Here is a 19,898-nt window from a genome sequence, read left to right as displayed (position 1 = left end):
GCTACATTGGAATATGTTTCGACGGTTCTTGTGAATTTTCTTTCACCTTTATTCAGACAAAGTGCAATTCTTCTCATATACTGTTGTAATTGTACCAAAAGATAGTTCTCTGAATTTTTCAATGCACTCACGATCCGGTTTCTCAATTGTCGTGTTCTTCACACGTATGTCAAAGTAGACAGCTGTAAGAAGTGCAGCGTTGTTAGAATCTGCGATGAATGATGTTTTTCAAAATATGTACAGAAAAATTTTGAGAACAATGAAGAAATATGGGACGCAATATTTTAACACCAATAATAGGGCACGCTGCTTGTACATAAGAAAAGCTACGGTACATTAGCAGGCTGGTTCCAACGAAGCACGGAAGTGAATTATTCTACACTGGGTGCTCGCTGTGATACTCGACAAAAGCTGATAACACCTGTTTTCTAGTCATTACCTGGCTGTGGCTACGTTGATAGTCCACCAAGAATAAAATTCGACACGACTGATACGCGTATTTTTGTACAGTTTCGTTAGGTCAAACCGTGGAATATGATTGGCCTTCTTTCTCGCCGTACGAACAAATGAAAAAACGCGCACATATTGCCCTTGATACCTCTGGCAGCAGCTGTTGCTTTAGGTGCGTTACGCCATTCATCTAGCTTTATTTGGCACTGCAGTCTACGTTTCAAAAGCTCTTACTTACAGCAAAAAAAAAACTGAGCATTTCTCTACCACACGAGTGCGTGCCTGTCAGCAAATCACCCCTTTTTCACTCAGTATACATTCAAGTATAAATATGCGAACGCCACTAGTGATCAACATTGAACTAGTACAAAATTGTAACTAAACGCTTAGTGCGAGATTGATTAGATAGCCTTTTACATGTACTCTCTGAATTTTTCGTATGAATATTATCTCGTGACATGTACAGAGTTTGTATCAGTGCTAACTTCCGAAGGGCTTTTGGTGACATTATCGTCCGCTGTATATTCTCAGAGTCTTAAACATGCTGTGATGCGCGATAAACGAATTATGAAGCGAAAAAGCAAAAAAATTAAACGCGAAAATAAACGCCACGAAGTTGTCTTGCTTACAGGTTGTTCATTCTACTTCTGGTGCTATATTTTGAAATATGACATGGCTGCACTAAACCAGTAAGGAAACGCAAGATTGTCTATTCAACAGAATTCTTTTTTTTATTCAGCTTTATCATAAGGTATTCTTAAAGCACTTTGCCAACAATAACTCTGTACCTTCACTGCTCTTAACAATTTAATGAACGAACACATATTTCCAGAAGTGAAATGATTATTCCAATTATCGAACCTTTTTATAGCTCGTATGGTCAGTGAGCTGCTGGAATAGATAACGTTAAAGCGCATGCGAACCCTAACAAACACATAACTTTATTTCGTTATCAAGACTGTTTCCAGTAAGAGACGCCTACAATTTCCCAATAATTGAAATGGCCAATTAGCTCTCCTAAAAATCTGCCTACACAGCCAAACTGTTCTCATATGCTTTTATCAGAGCATTTTACCAGCTTTCGTATATGCAACAAATATGAAATACAGCTTATTGTGTACAATGGGCGTATTCTCGAAAGGCTCCCTTCATTTGGTGCAACGGATAGACAGAAAAATTTGAAGAATCTTTTATATAGGCAAGGAGAATTCTGAATACTTGGTTGCCCCACCACGGTAATCTAGTGGCTAAGGTACCGAGCTGCTGACCCGCAGGTCGCGGGATTGAATCGCGGCAGTGGCGGCTGCAATCTGAATGGAGGCAAAAATGCTGTAGACCCGTGTGCTGCAATTTGGGTGCACGTTAAAGGATCCCAAGTGGGATTCTGATGACTATACAACACGCCATTACGGGATCTTGTATAGTCATATGGCGGTTTTGGGACGCTATACCCCACATATCAATCAATAAATACTTGGTTGGATGTGTGGTGCGAATCTTCTTCTTTGTTGATTTAAAAAATGAAAAGCTATTTCTTCTCCCAGCGTAAAGATGCGTAGCCGTGGTTCGCCGCAAGGGTTATAATTCCCTGATAAAGAAAATGTGAATAGGGCGCGTTTCCTGCGCAGCTTGAGACAAACCTCAGAAAAAAAAAAAACATGCGAAATTGAGGTGATTCGTTTGCGCTATACTCAGATTAGCTGCCGCTTTCTATGATAAGATGCGATCACGACGCGCCTTCATTCACTCTGGTCATTCGTGTCAAGCTTAAATCGGGTTTGATGTAGCATGCATGGCGCGTGCATCCCGCAATCTTCGGGATCCATGCATGCATCCTGCAATCTGCGGGTCAGCAGGCGGGTACCTTAGCCACTAGACTACTGTGGCGAGGCCCTTTGCTTCAAATGAACGCAGTCAGAAAGGAACTTATACGATATTCTTAGCCGAAGATTTTGTTTTATTTATGCCGCAGAAGGAATCATTTCAGAATGAATAGATATTCATTGACACTCTAATTTCAATTAGTTACAATAACCACTTGAGTTAGTGTAAAAGGATATTATTGTTGCTCCAACAGAATATTGAATGACTTAAAAAATATCATCTTCGTTTGGCAAATTTACAGTCAGTTATCAGTAGGTGGCATCCGAACTCTATGAAAGTCAATCATCAATATTTCGAATAATTAGTTCGAATTTCTTATTTATTAGAAATCATGTGTAATAATTTGGCATGCACATGAACTTTCTTAAAAGAACTATCCTAAACTTATATTAAAAAATTAAACATGTAATTGTTGGTAAGTAGTCCGATCAATGTAGCTTCAATTGAGACAGTATTTTTACCAAAACATATATAGGAGCACTTGTCTGAAAACGAGCTGATTGTGACTGTGACAGAAATTTTGTAAAAACTCTGCACTCTCTAAAAAAACATTCAAAAACACTTCGCCTGAGTTTTGTTTTCACTTACGTACCATTCCCATAAAAAACTACAGAGAAAATGCCACAAGTGTAGTCTGAGTCTACAAATTGGAGCGTCTCGTTGCTTGATGGAGGTTGACCTGTTTGGAATATACAGGAAAGCAGATTGACGTAAATATGTGCTTAGTCCTGAAAGATAAACCAATTTCCCGCTCTTTCTTTATGCACTATATGCTTTTCACAGTGCTGAACAAGACTTCGCGTTGAAAGTTATATATAGATGGGCATCTTCCGTGTTTGATTAATAAAAACTCAGCTGGTTGGATTTTATACCCTTATCAGTACAGTCTAGACCAATTGTATGTCACACAGGCTCCCGCGTATCTTTTTTTTTTTTGCGAAGTGTTGAGACCATATAAAGGTTTGCTACAGCAATTTTACGCAGCGACTAAATATAAGCAAGATACCTTATGAAACATATTCTAAATGGTTAAGAACTATAATGAGGTCTTTGTGACATGCTCAACTTAGCACTGGAGCCTTCTCGTTAAGTTTTCGGTTTCTTGAAGGTTTCCTGAATTTTCAAGGAAAAATAGTGAATGCACGGAACACGTTTTGGCAAGTAAAGATAATAACAAAGATTGCAGAACTTTATTGTTTTGACTGCCTCATGAAACGTCGGAATGCGTGCCTCGAAGCTAACTGCGTCTTAGGACGCCTGTTATCTGGCTCTTTGGTAGCGGTGAATGTTTGAACCCACAGGGATTACATGCATACCTGTAGGTAGTGCGCACAAAACTCTCGGTTTTCGCGAGTAGGCGGACTGGGGCGCCACGCTGCGGCCACTTGCGGATTTTTCAAAGAGATGAAGTTGCCACAGGTAACGTCTTGTAGCGTCGTCGCATCATTGAAGCACTGTTATTTTGTTTCTGTTTGATGCATCTTTTGTGCAAAGAAAAAGAAACTAAAGCGATCACATCTACTATGTGCCTCAACGTGCTCAGAAGTTTGCGTCAAGAAGACGTTTTGTATTGCTTGGGAAAATATGCCAAAAAAGCAATAAGTTACACTAAACATGAGAAGGGGTACTGTGCACACTATCGCCAGTGTCTCTTGACACCAAACGTGCATAGGAGATACTTCCTTCTATGCATGCTCGTCCTGCCGTTCAGGAGAATCGGCACGCTGATAAAACGAATTCCAGGTTTGAACAAAGTGGTGTAGCAGTACACAATAACAGTGCTGCCACGCGCGAATTTGCGTGGACAAGCGTAAGAAGTGCACCGTTGCATTAAGCCACGGTGTGGTGAATGGGCATAATATTTTGCAAGGAAGTCTTGTTTAGGTTGTGGCTGTACCCAAAGCAGCAACAACGACCAATCTCGAGCGGCACATCTGTGGCCAACGCAGAACAGTGTCTATAAAAAAATCTGGCGTATTTCCAAAGCCACCTTAATAACAATATTAAAAACTCTACAAAAAATGCGGATATTAACCAAGTAGGGGTGTTCTAGTTGCAATCTGGGTACCTCTGACATGACCACTTAAGTGGTTTCAGGGGCAATGCCAATGTGTCGTTAAATAATTCACTCATGTTCACAATGCAGGTAAGGATGTCCTTCATCACGCGAGAATTGCTGCTGCTTCTCATGAAATCAAAAAGCACTCTTTTGGCTCAGCCATCCCCTTGCGTCAGCAGTGTCTTGTTTTGGCATATCGAAATCGACAGCCACTCGTCTCGTTCAGCGGCTGCATAAGTCAAAGCATGATTGCTCGACCGGGTGCTTTTCGCCATACTGCCATGGGCAGCAATCGTTCGAAAGAAGAAAGGTGTTGGTTAGCTCCAGGAGTGTGGTGGTAGACAAAACTGCAAACCTTTGAACGAACAAAGCAGTGTCGTAAACAAATTACAATGCGGGGATTGCGGCGCTACTTACATACGTGAAGCCGGCAGAAAAAGAACGAGGCTAAAAAAACACAAAGGAAACGTCTCTATAACGCCGACCACGCCACGTGTTTCAAGACAGAGCTTACAGTTAACGCGGCTGAGTATCAAGCCATGACTTCAGCATTGTGGTGACGCCCTCACGGAAACAAAAGGGGGAGAGCGAGAAAAAAAAATTCCGAAATCAGGGTTCATTCGCCACGACAACTCGGCTTTAGGCAACTGTGACCTCCTATAGGCCGACTTTTCCACCGACATATGTGAACAGAAGGTGACTGGGTGACTCTCGCTCATTCGGCATCAGTGTATACTGATGCCACCAGGTTACATGGCAAAATGTCTGTGATCTTGTTATATTTCGGTCAAATCGATTTTTTAGAAAAAATTTTTTACTACGAGGGCATGAAATTTCTTGTATACAACACATTTTACAGCTGAAGCCTAAGATCTGTGTTTCAAGGTCACTTCGTGAGGTACGAGTATTATCACACGAGCGCACAAGTTGTGCGTAAACATCATGTTTTCCGCACATGGTCTTTTATTAGCAGCATTTGGCGTGGTTGCTTAGTCGTAGCAATAAGTGTTCGTGAAATTTCTCGCAAAATTAAGTAAGCCGTGATGCAACCACTACGCTTTCACGTATCAAAGATGAAAAAATAAGGTCGTATAAAAGCGAGTGTGAGCTGACAGCATATATTACACTAATTTTTATTTACGCCAAGATGAGCGAAGGGGTACGGACATCCGGCAAGAGTGCCAACAGATTTTTGAAAATATAGGATGTCGTTTTTGTAATAGCTCTATTAGCATATGAATGAACAACCTTCAGCTGATGTAAAAAGTAAGAAAACAATAAAGCACAAAGAAAGATTTCAACGCACAACAAAAACTGAGTTGTGGATGATGAGCTTTAGTAAAGGAACGAGAAGCAGGACAGAGAGGCCCACGAGATAGGTGCCCGTTTTAATACCCGGCTTCATGGGAACCTGATGAAGGGGACAAATGAAAAAAGGAATGTGTAATGAAGCACTGGCAGAGAACCTCCGCACACGTCTACACGCGATAGTTTAAACCGGTCCACTATAAAAAACTGCATCAGTTATTTAGTCGCTATGCTGGCCAGGGACACGTAGGACCACGATCACAATGTACTCGCTTCAGAGACCGGTCTGCAGTCTACTTTATGAAGCTCGTTGCATTGAACTATGTCTTCAGTCTCACAGCACCTGTTCGTAGGAGTGGTTTTCACGAAGGCGTAATATTTTCTCACAAGAGGTCAAAGACAACTCGACATGTGACCAGAGCAACAATGATGGAAGCACAGAAGGAATACGAGGTTAAAGCATTTTCCTTTGAGAGCAAAGAGCTTCTTCACTATTTTGGCTGACTTCTTTGCGCCAAACTTCAGTTTACGTGAGCATGGCCACAGTACACTTTAAATCCTCTAAATTTGCCCTGCAGCTATGTGGGGTGATTATACGATCGTTGTTCTTGCACCTGAAAAGAACATCAAGTTGTAAGTGGAGATTAGAGCGCTTTTCATACTGCTCTCATATTCCCCGATTTTTTTTTGTTGAATCCGATTGTATAGGCATACGCACTCTACAGACCAAAAGTTTGCGCAAGTTTTCTTTGTTTCAATGTAAAGAGCAAACTTTGTATTAGTCTGAACGCTGATGGATCATTTAGGCGTGCCTTCTATTTATCATTGATTTCATCCACATACGCAAAAATATTCGTGAACGCTTCAGCTTCGCTTACAAAAGCAGAACGCGATATTTTAATTGGCCCACGTTCCTCTTTCTGTCCTAATCGCCCACCTAGCTTCCAATCTTGGTTGATATATAAACGATACCAGAAGGGAAGCATAAATGCGCACATTACGCAACGTAAGACTATCATCTGACGAAACACAGATGTTATATGCCGTTTAACACGAGCGCGCTGACACTTTGCGCCATTTCGCTGGTCACGTTGAAACCTCTGCCACGCTAATACTTTTCCAAAATGACTGTAACACCATTTTATTTATTAATTTGATTTCCATACACGGATACACAAGGGCACAAAGGAAAGAGGGAGAGAGCAAGCTAGCAACTTCAACCTGGAGGGGTACAACACTTGCTTACTCTTTCGGTACGAAAGAAGAAGCAGAAGGAAAATAAGAGGGGAAGGAGAGCAAAAAAGACGGAGAAAAAAAGAAAAAAAGAGAAAAACAAAGACTTGCATAAACCAGAGAAAAATCCGACTAAACGTAAATGACATACACTCAGATATATAGGGACTAATAACAGAGCAACTGTATCACTATGGCCACCGTTCATTAACTACGTGGAGGAGCACTGGAGAGTTAGCCGCGGAACATACTCTTTCCTTGAATGCCGTGTAATCGGCTAACTTTTTACTACTAAGAGAGAGTACCCATTTTGTGCTCTTATTACGCCAAAGTGAGGTGAACAGAGTCTTCCACTCCTGCCTATACCAATGGAAAATATTCTAGAGCAGGCGTCACCAGGATTCCGCCGAGTAAAATAACTCTCCCGTAAATCAATTTTTTGAGCGTAGACGACATGGCTGTAATTTATTGCGTCAGCCTAAAAGAAGTTTTAGTGGTAAAAATCAAGCTTTTCTGATCTTGAAGGCTTGGTGTCTGAAACGAAAGCAGCATGCACCAATCCGAAGCATGGAACTGTAGCAACTTCTAACCCACCGACAAAACAAGTTTACGGCGCGAACTAATATTCAATATGGTAAGTAAGGCACAAAACTCGTTAGTTATAAAGAGAAAAATCCTCCTTTAAGAGAAAACAAAGGCATCCGCCAGCAAGATTTCTATTCGGCACCTCTTTATCACCTGTTCAGTTCTCTAAAACTTGCTTGCTTGCTTGTTCCTTTCTTTTGTGGCTCTCACCCACTAAGGGGGATTGGCCAAGAAGCCGGTGGTTAATGCAAGTTAATACCTCTAGGTTTACTAGACTAGGGGAATATGATTACTGTGTTTTGACTTTAAATTAATTTGGCGCAATGTAAAAAAGAGGAAAAAAAAAGGGGGGGGGGAGAGAAATAATAGAATTTGTTGAATATCTAAGGTGGAATCGTTATATGAAATTCTCCTGAAAGTTGGATCATTGCATTGTATCAGCTTAATAATAGCAGGCAGTGTGGCTAGTAAAATTCAAGAGCTGATCGCTGACTCAGCAAGGTAACCTTCTTGTGTTATATATGAATACACAGAAAGCCCCGCAGATGTTCCTGTGGCTGTGTCCCAATGAAGTGGCCCCAAAAGACAAAATATTGGGAGTATTAAATCATATTCCTAGTTTCCTGAATAAAATTTGGAAGCAGTTTTTCACATGTGCCGGTCACATGTGCTAAGAAAATGGTCGATATGTTCAGGTTCAGAAGAGGATGGCACCTAATGTTCAGGAGAGGATGGCACCAGACCAGACCTGTTTAAGTAGAAATTAAGAAATGGTACACGGCAACGTAATTTTGTTATCAAGACTTCCAATTTACGCGTTGGACACCATTTATTATTCCATAAGAAGTGCAAATGCGAGAAATCTGGATTCGGTATCATGATTTTTGATGAGTCTTCAAGAAGGGAAAGTTTTCTAAACCTCGCTGCTGTTACATAAGCTGTAGGAGGCATGATTGGCACAATCGGAAGATCAAGAGATGTTCGCGCAAGTGTGTCAGCCATCTCGTTTTTAATTATACTACGATGGCCTGGCACCCGTATCATTCGCACTAGACGAATGTTTGCTGGGATTAATGATTTAAAAGTTTCTAGTACTGCTGATGTCGACGACGATAATAAAAATGAACACACGGAATGCGGTTCAGACACTATGACAGCTGTCAAATGAGTCCCAGGAAGTTTACGAATAGGTAGTATAACGGCCATTAATTCCGCTCCAAAGATTGGTGTATAATCTGGGAGGCGTAATGAAAATGACCAGAATAATGAGAGAGAAAAAATACCCACACCTGCCTTCTCGCCACTCATAGATGCATTCGTTGCAATTGCTATATTAGTACCTAATTGAGACAGGTGTTGTTCTAATAAAACAATCAAATATTCATAGGGCAAGTGTTTAGCGTTCATGGGGAAGATATCGTCAAATTTTATTTGCACTTGACCGATTGGTTTGACAGATGGCGTGATCTCGAATATATTAACATCTAAAGCATCTAGAAGTGTTTGAACAAATAGCACTTGGGGTTTATATACACGGAACCAATGCTCATTAGAAAAGACACCAGGCTCGGCAAAGAATACAAACTGTCGCCTTCCTAAAGTGAATTCAGAAATTTTTAAATAAGTTTTACTGTTAAAATATGAAATCTGCAAGCAAGGGTGGGTATCAGAGCTTCTTGATACAAAACATTGTTAGCTGTGAATTTTCGCACACCTAAACAACTACGTAGAGCTTCCCGCTCTAAGAGAATCAGGGGGTTTATTTTGTATGCTGGTTCACCAGAGAATAGTACACATCCGAATTCAAGAATCGGACGAACGTACAGGCGATAAATCATGATCAGCGTATCTCTGCAAAGACCGGAGCGGAGGCGGCCAAGCCTACCTATCATTCCAACAGCGCGTGTAGCCTTAATTTTAGTATATTCAATGTGGTCACGCCAGCTCAGTTTTTGATCGTACAGTACACCCAGATATTTATTACAGTTAACCTGGGGAATTATTTCTTCATGGTAGTGAAGAGAAATAGTAACTGGTGCGTCCAATAGAAAAACTATCATAGCACTTTTAGTTACGTTCTTGTTCATATGAATTTTCTGAAACCAGGTTTTCAATGCTGCCAAATAACACTGTAAAGTCGAATGTAGTAAATAAATATCGCTGTCAGATGCAAAGAACGCGATATCATCTGCATATAGCATATACATATACTTGTACCTGATCACTCAGTGGTACAAACAGAACAAAACTTAACAAAATGGTAAATAGCGCAGGCGATAGAACAGAGTCTTGAGGAACACCTCTCGTTTGGCTATACATCGGCGTGGTAACACCTCGTTGGAAGCAATAAAATTTTCTGTTTTTCAAAAATTCGTATATCCAATTCGCTATGTACTGCGGGAACGTAAGCTCTTTTAGGGCATTGATAAGATTAGGATGCTCAACACTGTCATATGCCTTGGCTAAATCAAGGGTTACTAGGGCCGCATATTGTCGTCTGTGCCGAGAAAGCTTTATACGAGCCTCTAAATCAACATGCGCCCACCATATTGAGTAACCTGGTCTAAATTCAATCTGGCACGCACTGAGTATCGCATTATCTGTTATGAACTTCGTAACTCTAACGTAAAGTATTCTTTCTATTAACCCAACTACGTGTGATGTTAAAGCGATTGGCCTAATGTTATCTACCTGCATTCCTAGTCACTGTTTTTTAAGAAGCGGTATAATTTTTGCAAGTCTCCAGTCAGGAGGTATCCAACTATTTTCAAGTGAATAGTCGACATCGTTGAGGAGGTGTTCAGGAGAGACGGCGAATAATATCTTTAACATTTCTGAAGTGACGCTATCTGGTCCAGGACCTGTGTTTGGCAGAATACGAAGGACGTGCGCAAGTTCATCCCTTCACTTCAATACTTCAATAAAATCATTCCCGAATGAAGGTTTTGCACACTTTATTTTGATTTGTGATGTAAATCTCTTCTCCAATCTTAATGCAATTTCAGTTAATGTATCTTCCAACTCAGTTGGAGAAAAAATAACTGAGTCAATATTTACGTGTGCTGTAATAGCTTTACAATTACGGAGAAATCTGAATAGAGCTTTCTTGTTGCCGCTCTTGGATAGATAGCTATACCGTTTTTCTTCATAACCGTCTTTCGCTAATGAAACTGTTCTCTTAAAGGTAGCTTTAGCAAATAAATAATTTCTCCAATTAGTCGGACATTGGTTGGTAAGGAGTTTTTTCCATGCAGCGTTGCGGCGTCTATATTCCCTGGCACTATTTACATTCCACCAGGCAGATAAGAATTTTCCCTTTGTTGAAGATATAGTGAACTATGATTTTTTATTTGTACACTTTAGGGTGGAACAAAGGCTCATAGCTTTCATATTTGCTTCCTTATGGGGCAAAGAAGACAGCGTTGACTGTGAATTCTTTTTAAATTTAGAGTAGTTTACAAAACTTTGCACCCGGCGATCTACCGTCACTAAAGGAATGCTGACTTCAAATACCAGGGGGCAGTGATCACTACTTGTAGCGGTATCAAGAACAGTCCAAGACGACATTGTCACACTTGAGCTAGCAAATGTCAAATCTAAGACGGACCTCGAATTACATCTAACGAATGTCGGAACTCTGGAGTTCCAACAAATGAGGTTATTCCGATTAGTCCAGTCCCATAACCGTTTTCCTGATGAATCAGTGCGGAATCCCCTTGACACGTGATGGGAATTGAAGTCTCCCGCAAATAGTATACTGTTTCTGCTAAAACTCACAGTCACGTCAAGGGCTCTTTCATCTTTTATTCCAGCCGGAAAGTAGTTGTTGACCATAGGTAGTGGCGCGCATCCGGGAAAGTGAATTTCTATATATATACTTCATAATCGTGTGACATTTGTCGGTAAACTAAGTGTTCTTTATGACAAATTTTGGATGAAATGAAAAACAATAATCCTCCACCACGTGAGTCTCGGTCCAGTCGAAAGCACTGATAGTTTTTTAGATAGAAGTTTTGATCAGCAGACAGCCAAGTTTCTTGTAAAACTGTGACGTCTTGAGATTGTTGAGAAATTAGGTATAATAAGTCTGTAGTTGCGGAGAGAATTGAACGGCAGTTACACTGAAGTACTCTAAGGCACCCTATGATTTTAAGCAAGCAGTAGCAACTGCTTGATCTAAGATACTGTCTTTTCAGAAGTCCGCTTTAGTCCTAGATTCCTTCACACTCTTTTTTTGTTTTTGGATGAGAAGAATTATTAAGTTTGCTAGTGGGTGATCTGATGCGTTTCAAAAGGTGAGCATCCATATCTACATACTGATTACTTATTGATTCTGAATCAGATATACCTTCCTGCTCAGTTGTGTTAGATCTGGAAGGCATTGCCTCATTATCGATAGAGACATTTGACTGATAATCGGCAGGTTTATTAATTGAGGCACTAGGTGGTTGGATACGCTTAGTTATTCGATCAGATGCGCCTGACATCTGTGAATCCATAATATTATCGAGTGAGTCGGACAGATTGAGTAAAAATTTTTCTTATACTTTTTTTACGGCCTTTTCTACCATAGCAGAAATGGACTGAGAAAGTGATGCATCCATAGAAAGAGGTGGACGAGCTGCTATGCCGGCATAACCCTGATTCCTGCTTTGAATTTCTGAAATTGATTCTCTACGAGAGCATCGTCTCCTTTTAATGATTTCAATCACCTGAAATTCCTTTGATCTTGCAGGGCAGTTAGGATCGTCTGCAGCGTGATTTGCCTTGCACAAACAGCATGTCTTATTGTCTGATTGACACTCAGCAGTATTATGACCAGCCCCGTATATGGCCCTGCATATGTGGCATCGAGTCTCCGATCGACAACCTTTAGTATTGTGCTCAAAGCGCCAACATTTAGCACATTGCAACGGACGGAGAGCCAAAGCTTCGATCTTATAGACAAGCGGCCATGCCTTGATCTCCGAAGGGCGATTGTCACAGAACGAGCGCTAAACAAGAGCGCGCCGCCAAATACTTGCGACAACGGGCGGCAGAAACGCCGCGAGGTCAAAAGAAAAAAAAGAAAGCAAACATCCAGGGCTCCCGGGCGCGCGCTCTCCCCGCAGAAGCACGGCTTCGCAGACGATCCTCCTCACCCCACATCGGCGGCCCAGCAAGACCGCGATTTTTCTAGAACGAAGGAGGCGGGGTCAGACCGAGCTGAGTCATCCGACGCGGAGCGCAGACAAAGCGTCTCGCCTCTCCCCAGCCTTCACTGCGTATCGCGCCGACGAAATGACGAGAAACATCTGGAAAGTCGCGCGCAAGGTATTTAACCGAGCAGCCGAGACCAGAAATCAGGAGGAGACGGAAAGTTAGCGCCGGAGCGCGTAGGAATTCCGCCGTGTAGTCGGCGAAGGTTCTGCCCGTAGTGACAGAACAGGAGGAGACGGAAGTGAGCGCCAGAGTGCGTAGAGATTCCGCCGTGTAGACGGCGAAGTTTTTGGTCCGTAGGGACGGCTCGAGCTACAGGCAAGAGCGTGGGTTTACCGCTATCGAGCGAAGACGCGGGCAACAGCTGCGTGTGTGAAGCCGACGGATTTCCGGCGAAGAAGTTGAAGTTTGAAGAGTGGCCAATTGAAGACGGGAAGTTTCCTGGAAGAGAAACTTCGAGGGCTGCGGAACGACAACAACGCTGGACTTTGAGTGAGTGATTCTCGGAAGAGTATCATCTCGACTTTGGTTCCAAGAACTTTGGACTGGATAGGTTTTCTATCTCTTTAGTCTTTAAGTGTCTTGGTTGTTCAATGCATGCGACTGCATTGTAGTGCGTATTGTTGTCCGTGTCCGTTGTTTCAAGTGTGGTTGATTGTACTGTGTAGTACATTGTCTGTTTGGTGACGTATTGTATGTAACTATTGTGGAGTGTGCATACGTGTGTATTGTTTTTGATCTGCCGTTAATGAGAATATAATTTTGTTTGTTTATCAACTCTCGGTTCTTTGGGCCACAGCCGGCGTCCGCTGGCGCACCAATAAGGACCACTTCTAAATCGTCCACGCTTTCGTGGTGTGGTTCGGGGGGCCGATACTTCGGCTCTTGGAATTAGCCCGGCGATCGCCTCCCTAATAAACGGGACAGGTGTGACAATTAATCTGGCGTCCGCGACAGGACCTTTTGGTGCACTGTGTGTCCAAAGTAGTGAGAAAGAGCCTCGAGTTGTTGATACTGCTATCGGAACGATTTTGTGTGTTGTGCAGTGTTCTCGTTAACGAGTGCAGGGGAGTGTTCCGATAGACTGATTTAGGCAGATACTTTTTGCACGCGGCAAGGTTTTAGTTGCGAGTTGCGAGACACAATGGATCTCGAAAAGTTAGTTGCTCTTGGTGAAAAGATGGGTCTTTCTGGCGTCGAACTACGGAAGTGGGTCACCCAGAAGGAAAAAGAAGAAAAAGAGAGAGCCAAAGAAGAAAAACCAGCCGAGCTGGAAAAAGAGAGGTTGGCGGTCGAAAGAACCAAAGCGAAAAAAGAAGCTGAGGTGGAGAGAGAGAGGTTGGCGGCAGAGAGGGCCAAGGAAGAAAAGGCAGCTGAGTTGGAGAGAGAAAGGCTGGCCGCTGAAAGGGCGAGAGAAGAAAGAGAAGCAAAGGAGCGACAGCTGAAAGAAGAAAGAGAGGCAAAAGAGCGACAGCTGAAGGAAGAACGAGAGCAGCAATTGAAGTTGGAGCTGGAGCGAGAAAAGTTGGCAGCCGAAAGGGCGAGAGAAGAAAGAGAGGCAAAAGAGCGCCAGCTGAAAGAAGAAAGAGAGGAAAGGGAGCGGCAGCGGCAGCACGAGATGGAACTCGAGCTGCTCCGTTTGCAACAGCGAAGTGAAACTCCCGTCCAAGCTAGAGCTGAAAGCAGCGAACGGGAAGATCACGGCTTCCGCTTGAACCCAAGCAAGCTGCTCGTAGCGTTTGATGAAAGGAAGGACGACCTAGACGCGTACCTCCACAGATTTGAGACGATTGCGAGGAGCCAGAATTGGCCGGAACAGCAATGGGCAACTGCTTTGAGTACCTGCTTGAGTGGTGAAGCGCTCAGTGTGTACGGTAGGCTGACGCCGACCGATGCAGCCAACTACGCAAAGGTGAAAGAGCGGCTTTGTTGAAGCGATTTAGATTCACTGTGGAAGGATTCCGGGACAGATTTCGGACAGGAAAGCCAGCTGATGGTGAGACGGCTACGCAGTATGCCGCCCGACTTTGCCATTATTTCGACAGATGGATTGAACTTTCAGGGACAGCACAGGAGTACGATGAACTTAGAGAGCTCCTAATTAGAGAACAATTTCTTACTAGTTGCCACCCAAGCCTGTCGCTGTATTTGAAAGAGAGGAAGGCTGAGTCACTTGAAGGAATGCTTGAATTGGCTGATCAATTCTTGGAAGCGCAAGGTGGCACTAATTTGGCCAAGGTCAAGAAGGATTGTCCCGATGATTCGAAGAAATTGGCTCCCGAAGAAAATAAGCGTGCACCAGAGAGCATTCCGCGATGCTTTCTGTGCAACCGAGTGGGTCATCGCGCGAAAAACTGTCGAACGATCTTTACGAGCCCTACGGTTGTACAATGTTTCAAGTGTGGTCAGACTGGGCACAAAGCAGACGCTTGTCGGAACGGAGTGAGTCAAACTCACCAGGTATCTTGTGTGCAAGCGGCACCGAAATCTGATAATAATGCCGTCACTGATGGATTCGTAGAGTTGAAGAATGGGGAGAAAATTCCTATTGTGGGGGCTGTAATGTCAAAACAGCCAACCGGTGTTACGAAGGGAATGCCAACGCTTCCTGGAAAGATTGCAGGCAAGAAGATTGCGGTTCTAAGAGACACCGGTAGCTCCACGGTTATCGTGAGGAGAAATTTGGTACGGGAAAGAGAGTTGACAGGCAGAACGAGACCGGTTTGCCTAATTGACCGTACGGTCCGGATGCTTCCCGAAGCAGAAATTGAGGTTGAAACCCCGTACTTCAGCGGGAAGGTTACGGCTTTATGCATGACGACCCCCCTGTATGACCTTGTCATCGGAAACATCGTCGGGGCGCGAGGGCCAAGTGATCCAGAATGTTTGGGAGAAGACCCGAAGATAGAGCCCTCGCCAACACAGCGGCCGCGAGATACAGTGGAGGAGCATCCCGTGACGGATCTCACTAGAGCCCAAGGTGAAGCTGCGGCGCAAGAGACAGCGAAGGAGAAGACGATCGTGTCGAATAAGTTCACGGGCCGAGCAACCGGACTTACGTCGGCACGACCTCAACCGACCGACAATGTAAAGGAGACGGAGTTGGCCAGCCGGGCAAAATGTAGAGGCATTATCAAGCGGGTAAATAAACAGACAGGACCCGTCGAATGTAATGACGCGTTAACGGTGTCGGAAGAGACAACGATGGCTGAGACGACGCCTCAGATATCGTCGTTGGAAAGGGCTCGCCGAAAAAGAACGTGGAAGCACAAGAAGAGATCGAGCGAGCACCGCAAAAGGGGGCGCAAGCGCTGTTCGAAGTACTCAAGATAGGTGCTGAGGTGGAATCAGAATGTGTTCGGCAGGGCTGAGTGACATATGTTGTGTTAAGGTTCTTGTTATCCTGTGTCTCAAGTGTATGTCGAGTGAATCAGTGTTCTGTGCGATGGTGTGATGTATAGTGTTGTATAAATGTTGGATAGACAGAACTTTGTACGGTTGTATTGTTTAGAATGTGTGATGAAGTGTTGTAGGCACATGCCTACAACACTTCATCACCTGTGGCTATATTTCATCACCTGTGGCTATATTTCATGTGTTGTGGAATTGAACTACAATGTACGATTGTATTGAGTGATATATTGTGAATGTGAAGTGTCATGAGCGACGGATTGTGTTACAGTCTGTGAGAATGTGTGGTGACTGTTCGCGCTCGTCTGTGTGGTTTTTGAATATTATGAGATAATATTCTTAAAGTGGGGGGCAGTGTCACAGAACGAGCGCTAAACAAGAGCGCGCCGCCAAATACTTGCGACAACGGGCGGCAGAAACGCCGCGAGGTCAAAAGAAAAAAAAGAAAGCAAACATCCAGGGCTCCCGGGCGCGCGCTCTCCCCGCAGAAGCACGGCTTCGCAGACGATCCTCCTCACCCCACATCGGCGGCCCAGCAAGACCGCGATTTTTCTAGAACGAAGGAGGCGGGGTCAGACCGAGCTGAGTCATCCGACGCGGAGCGCAGACAAAGCGTCTCGCCTCTCCCCAGCCTTCGCTGCGTATCGCGCCGACGAAATGACGAGAAACATCTGGAAAGTCGCGCGCAAGGTATTTAACCGAGCAGCCGAGACGAGAAATCAGGAGGAGACGGAAAGTTAGCGCCGGAGCGCGTAGGAATTCCGCCGTGTAGTCGGCGAAGGTTCTGCCCGTAGTGACAGAACAGGAGGAGACGGAAGTGAGCGCCAGAGTGCGTAGAGATTCCGCCGTGTAGACGGCGAAGTTTTTGGTCCGTAGGGACGGCTCGAGCTACAGGCAAGAGCGTGGGTTTACCGCTATCGAGCGAAGACGCGGGCAACAGCTGCGTGTGTGAAGCCGACGGATTTCCGGCGAAGAAGTTGAAGTTTGAAGAGTGGCCAATTGAAGACGGGAAGTTTCCTGGAAGAGAAACTTCGAGGGCTGCGGAACGACAACAACGCTGGACTTTGAGTGAGTGATTCTCGGAAGAGTATCATCTCGACTTTGGTTCCAAGAACTTTGGACTGGATAGGTTTTCTATCTCTTTAGTCTTTAAGTGTCTTGGTTGTTCAATGCATGCGACTGCATTGTAGTGCGTATTGTTGTCCGTGTCCGTTGTTTCAAGTGTGGTTGATTGTACTGTGTAGTACATTGTCTGTTTGGTGACGTATTGTATGTAACTATTGTGGAGTGTGCATACGTGTGTATTGTTTTTGATCTGCCGTTAATGAGAATATAGTTTTGTTTGTTTATCAACTCTCGGCTCTGTCTTGTTCTTTGGGCCACAGCCGGCGTCCGCTGGCGCACCAATAAGGACCACTTCTAAATTGTCCACGCTTTCGTGGTGCGGTTCGGGGGGCCGATACTTCGGCTCTTGGAATTAGCCCGGCGATCGCCTCCCTAATAAACGGGACAGGTGTGACAGCGATCTGTTCCAGCGAATATGGCAATTACAGTTTCAGTGGGAACTTTCTATTTGTTTTCCTGTTTGGTACAGCGGTAAACAGAAATAACACCTGCTGGTGAAAAGATGTCCAAGACTTCTGCTGGGCTTAGACTTGCGGCTACCCCCCGAACCAATCCTTTGCAGCAAGCTAGATGAGGTGAGATAAAAGAGCTCACCGGATATGATGCAAAAGTAGTGCACTTTAGAAGGTCTTCGAAGCAAGCCTTGTCTGGTGAGCAGCATAGTATCCCTCCGCATTCAAACTGACGAACCTCTGTTTTCAGTAGAGAGTGGGGAGCGATCGCACGAAGTTCCGGTTAGATTGTCTTGGGATTTTTCATGCGGACAAAACCACCGGTGGTCGGCACCAAAGCGACAGGAACGCTACGGGTTTCATTGTGGAGAAACAACTCCTGGGGAAGATCTTGAGAGGAAACAGAGGCTCACCAGAGGGCAGGCCTGTGGCCCGGAGGAAAGACAGACATTAAATAAGAAGAAGTTACACTTATCAATGCACTAAAACAGTTGCGGAACAAGAGGTAAATTTAATAAAAGAATAGTAACCGCCGCCTACTTGACCGCAACCCTGAGGATGGAACAAGGAACGCAGACGCAGGCACGAACGCATTCTTCCCCTGAAACTGCACCTTTTGGCTTCACTGACTAACTGTACATCTCGCCACAGCCCAAATCTGCCGTAAACAGTCTAGTAAAAAACCACCCCTTTACGTAACGTGGGAAACACTGAGGGTTAATGAAATCTTATTTTTTAACTAAACTTTACGTCTTCATCAAATACCGGGAGCTGCCGAAGCACGCATGTGGCGCCCCGGAAGCGAACAACACTAACTCGCCTTCAGAATCTACTATATCAAAAAAAAACAACGGGAAGTAAGAACAATTTATCGGCTGCTACTGATGAGTCTACAAACAGTTTCTCGCTGCCCCGCCACGGTGGTTTAGTGGCTAAGGTACTCGGCTGCTGACCCGCAGGTCGTGGGATCGAATCCCGGCTGTGGCGGCTGCATTTTCGATGGAGGCGGAAATGTTGTAGGCCCGTGTACTCAGATTTGGGTGCACGTTAAAAATCCCAGGTGGTCAAAAATTTCGGAGCCCTCCACTACGGCGTCTCTCATAATCAAATAGTGGTTTTGGGACGTTAAACCCGACAAATCAATCAATCAAAACAGTTTCTCGCTATTCGCACAAGTTTTCAAGCACAGTTTTATGTTGACAACCATCTCATTCAATAAGTACAGGCGTGTTTATGAACAATCATAGTTTATTTTTTTGCGCAAGCGACAATATGTCAGTAAAGCGGCCGTGTCGATCAAAATCTGCATCCATATCGACAGCTTCTGATACATAGATCATTGGTAAAAATTTTATTTCATGCTCTCGGAATTCGCGTTTGCAGCTGTAGATGCGTTACTGAAGACATCCAAACGTAGATGTCGTCTGCTACATTGACAATCTGACAGCTTTTGGCAGATGCTCATGGAGAGTGATTAGCATGAGGTTAAATAGTACAGGACTTAGTACACCACCCTGGGGAACACCATCGTGAATGTATTGTAGCGAAGTGTCACAATCCACGGTTTTCACGAAAAAAAGATCGCTCAGAGAGATAGCTGCCTCGCCACTAAAACAACTGACCACCCACTCCTACTTCTTTGAGAGTGGTAAGAATAGCTTCATGAGTGACGTTATTATGCGCCGCTTTAACATCAAGATATAAAGAAGCGCTGAGACACATACGGCCTTTTTCGTGTTGCATGTAGCTGACCAGGTCTAGGACGCAATCAATTGATGATCGGCCACGGTGAAAGCCCACTATACCGTCTGGGTAGATGTTGCGATGCTCCAGGTACCATTCCAGCCGTCGTAGTACCATCCTCTACATCACTTTGCCCAAGCAACTAGCCATTGGAACCTGGCGATTCGATGGGAGCACTAATGGTGTCTTGCCAGGCTTCAGATGGAACCAAATGGCTGGTCTTCTAGATAACTGGAGGGTGCCCTCTATTCACGAATCATTGTATATCTCGAGGAGGGCACTTCTCGCACACTCACCAATGTGACACAGTGCTCTCTATAGGATATTAGATCAGGCCCGGGTGCTGATGTTCGTCTACACAAAGCCCGTGCTTCTTAAGCTCATGCATTGAAAAACGTTGGTCCATGCGGTGATGGCGTGATGTCGTGTCACCACGTGAGTGCGTGATG

At 44.2% G+C, this 19,898-nt stretch overlaps 1 protein-coding gene across 2 annotated transcripts in view; it reads right to left on the bottom strand.

Moving 5' to 3' along the window:
• The window catches only part of LOC142764955 (uncharacterized), a 41,144-nt gene continuing 21,246 nt past the window's right edge, over window positions 1–19,898 (bottom strand). For both annotated transcript variants that reach the window (XM_075865496.1, XM_075865497.1), the window contains exons 4-5: window positions 2,927–3,013; window positions 1–182 (exon numbers count right to left, since the gene is read on the bottom strand). In XM_075865496.1, coding sequence (XP_075721611.1) covers window positions 49–182; window positions 2,927–3,013 — 221 coding nt within the window. In that variant the 3' untranslated portion in view covers window positions 1–48. The remainder of the gene's footprint in view (window positions 183–2,926; window positions 3,014–19,898) is intronic.

Source organism: Rhipicephalus microplus, chromosome 6 (genome assembly GCF_043290135.1).
Source record: "Rhipicephalus microplus isolate Deutch F79 chromosome 6, USDA_Rmic, whole genome shotgun sequence".
In the NCBI taxonomy this organism is placed as follows: Eukaryota; Metazoa; Arthropoda; class Arachnida; order Ixodida; family Ixodidae; genus Rhipicephalus; species Rhipicephalus microplus.
Note: the sequence above shows the minus strand (reverse complement) of the source record. Positions and strands in the feature narration are given on the sequence as shown.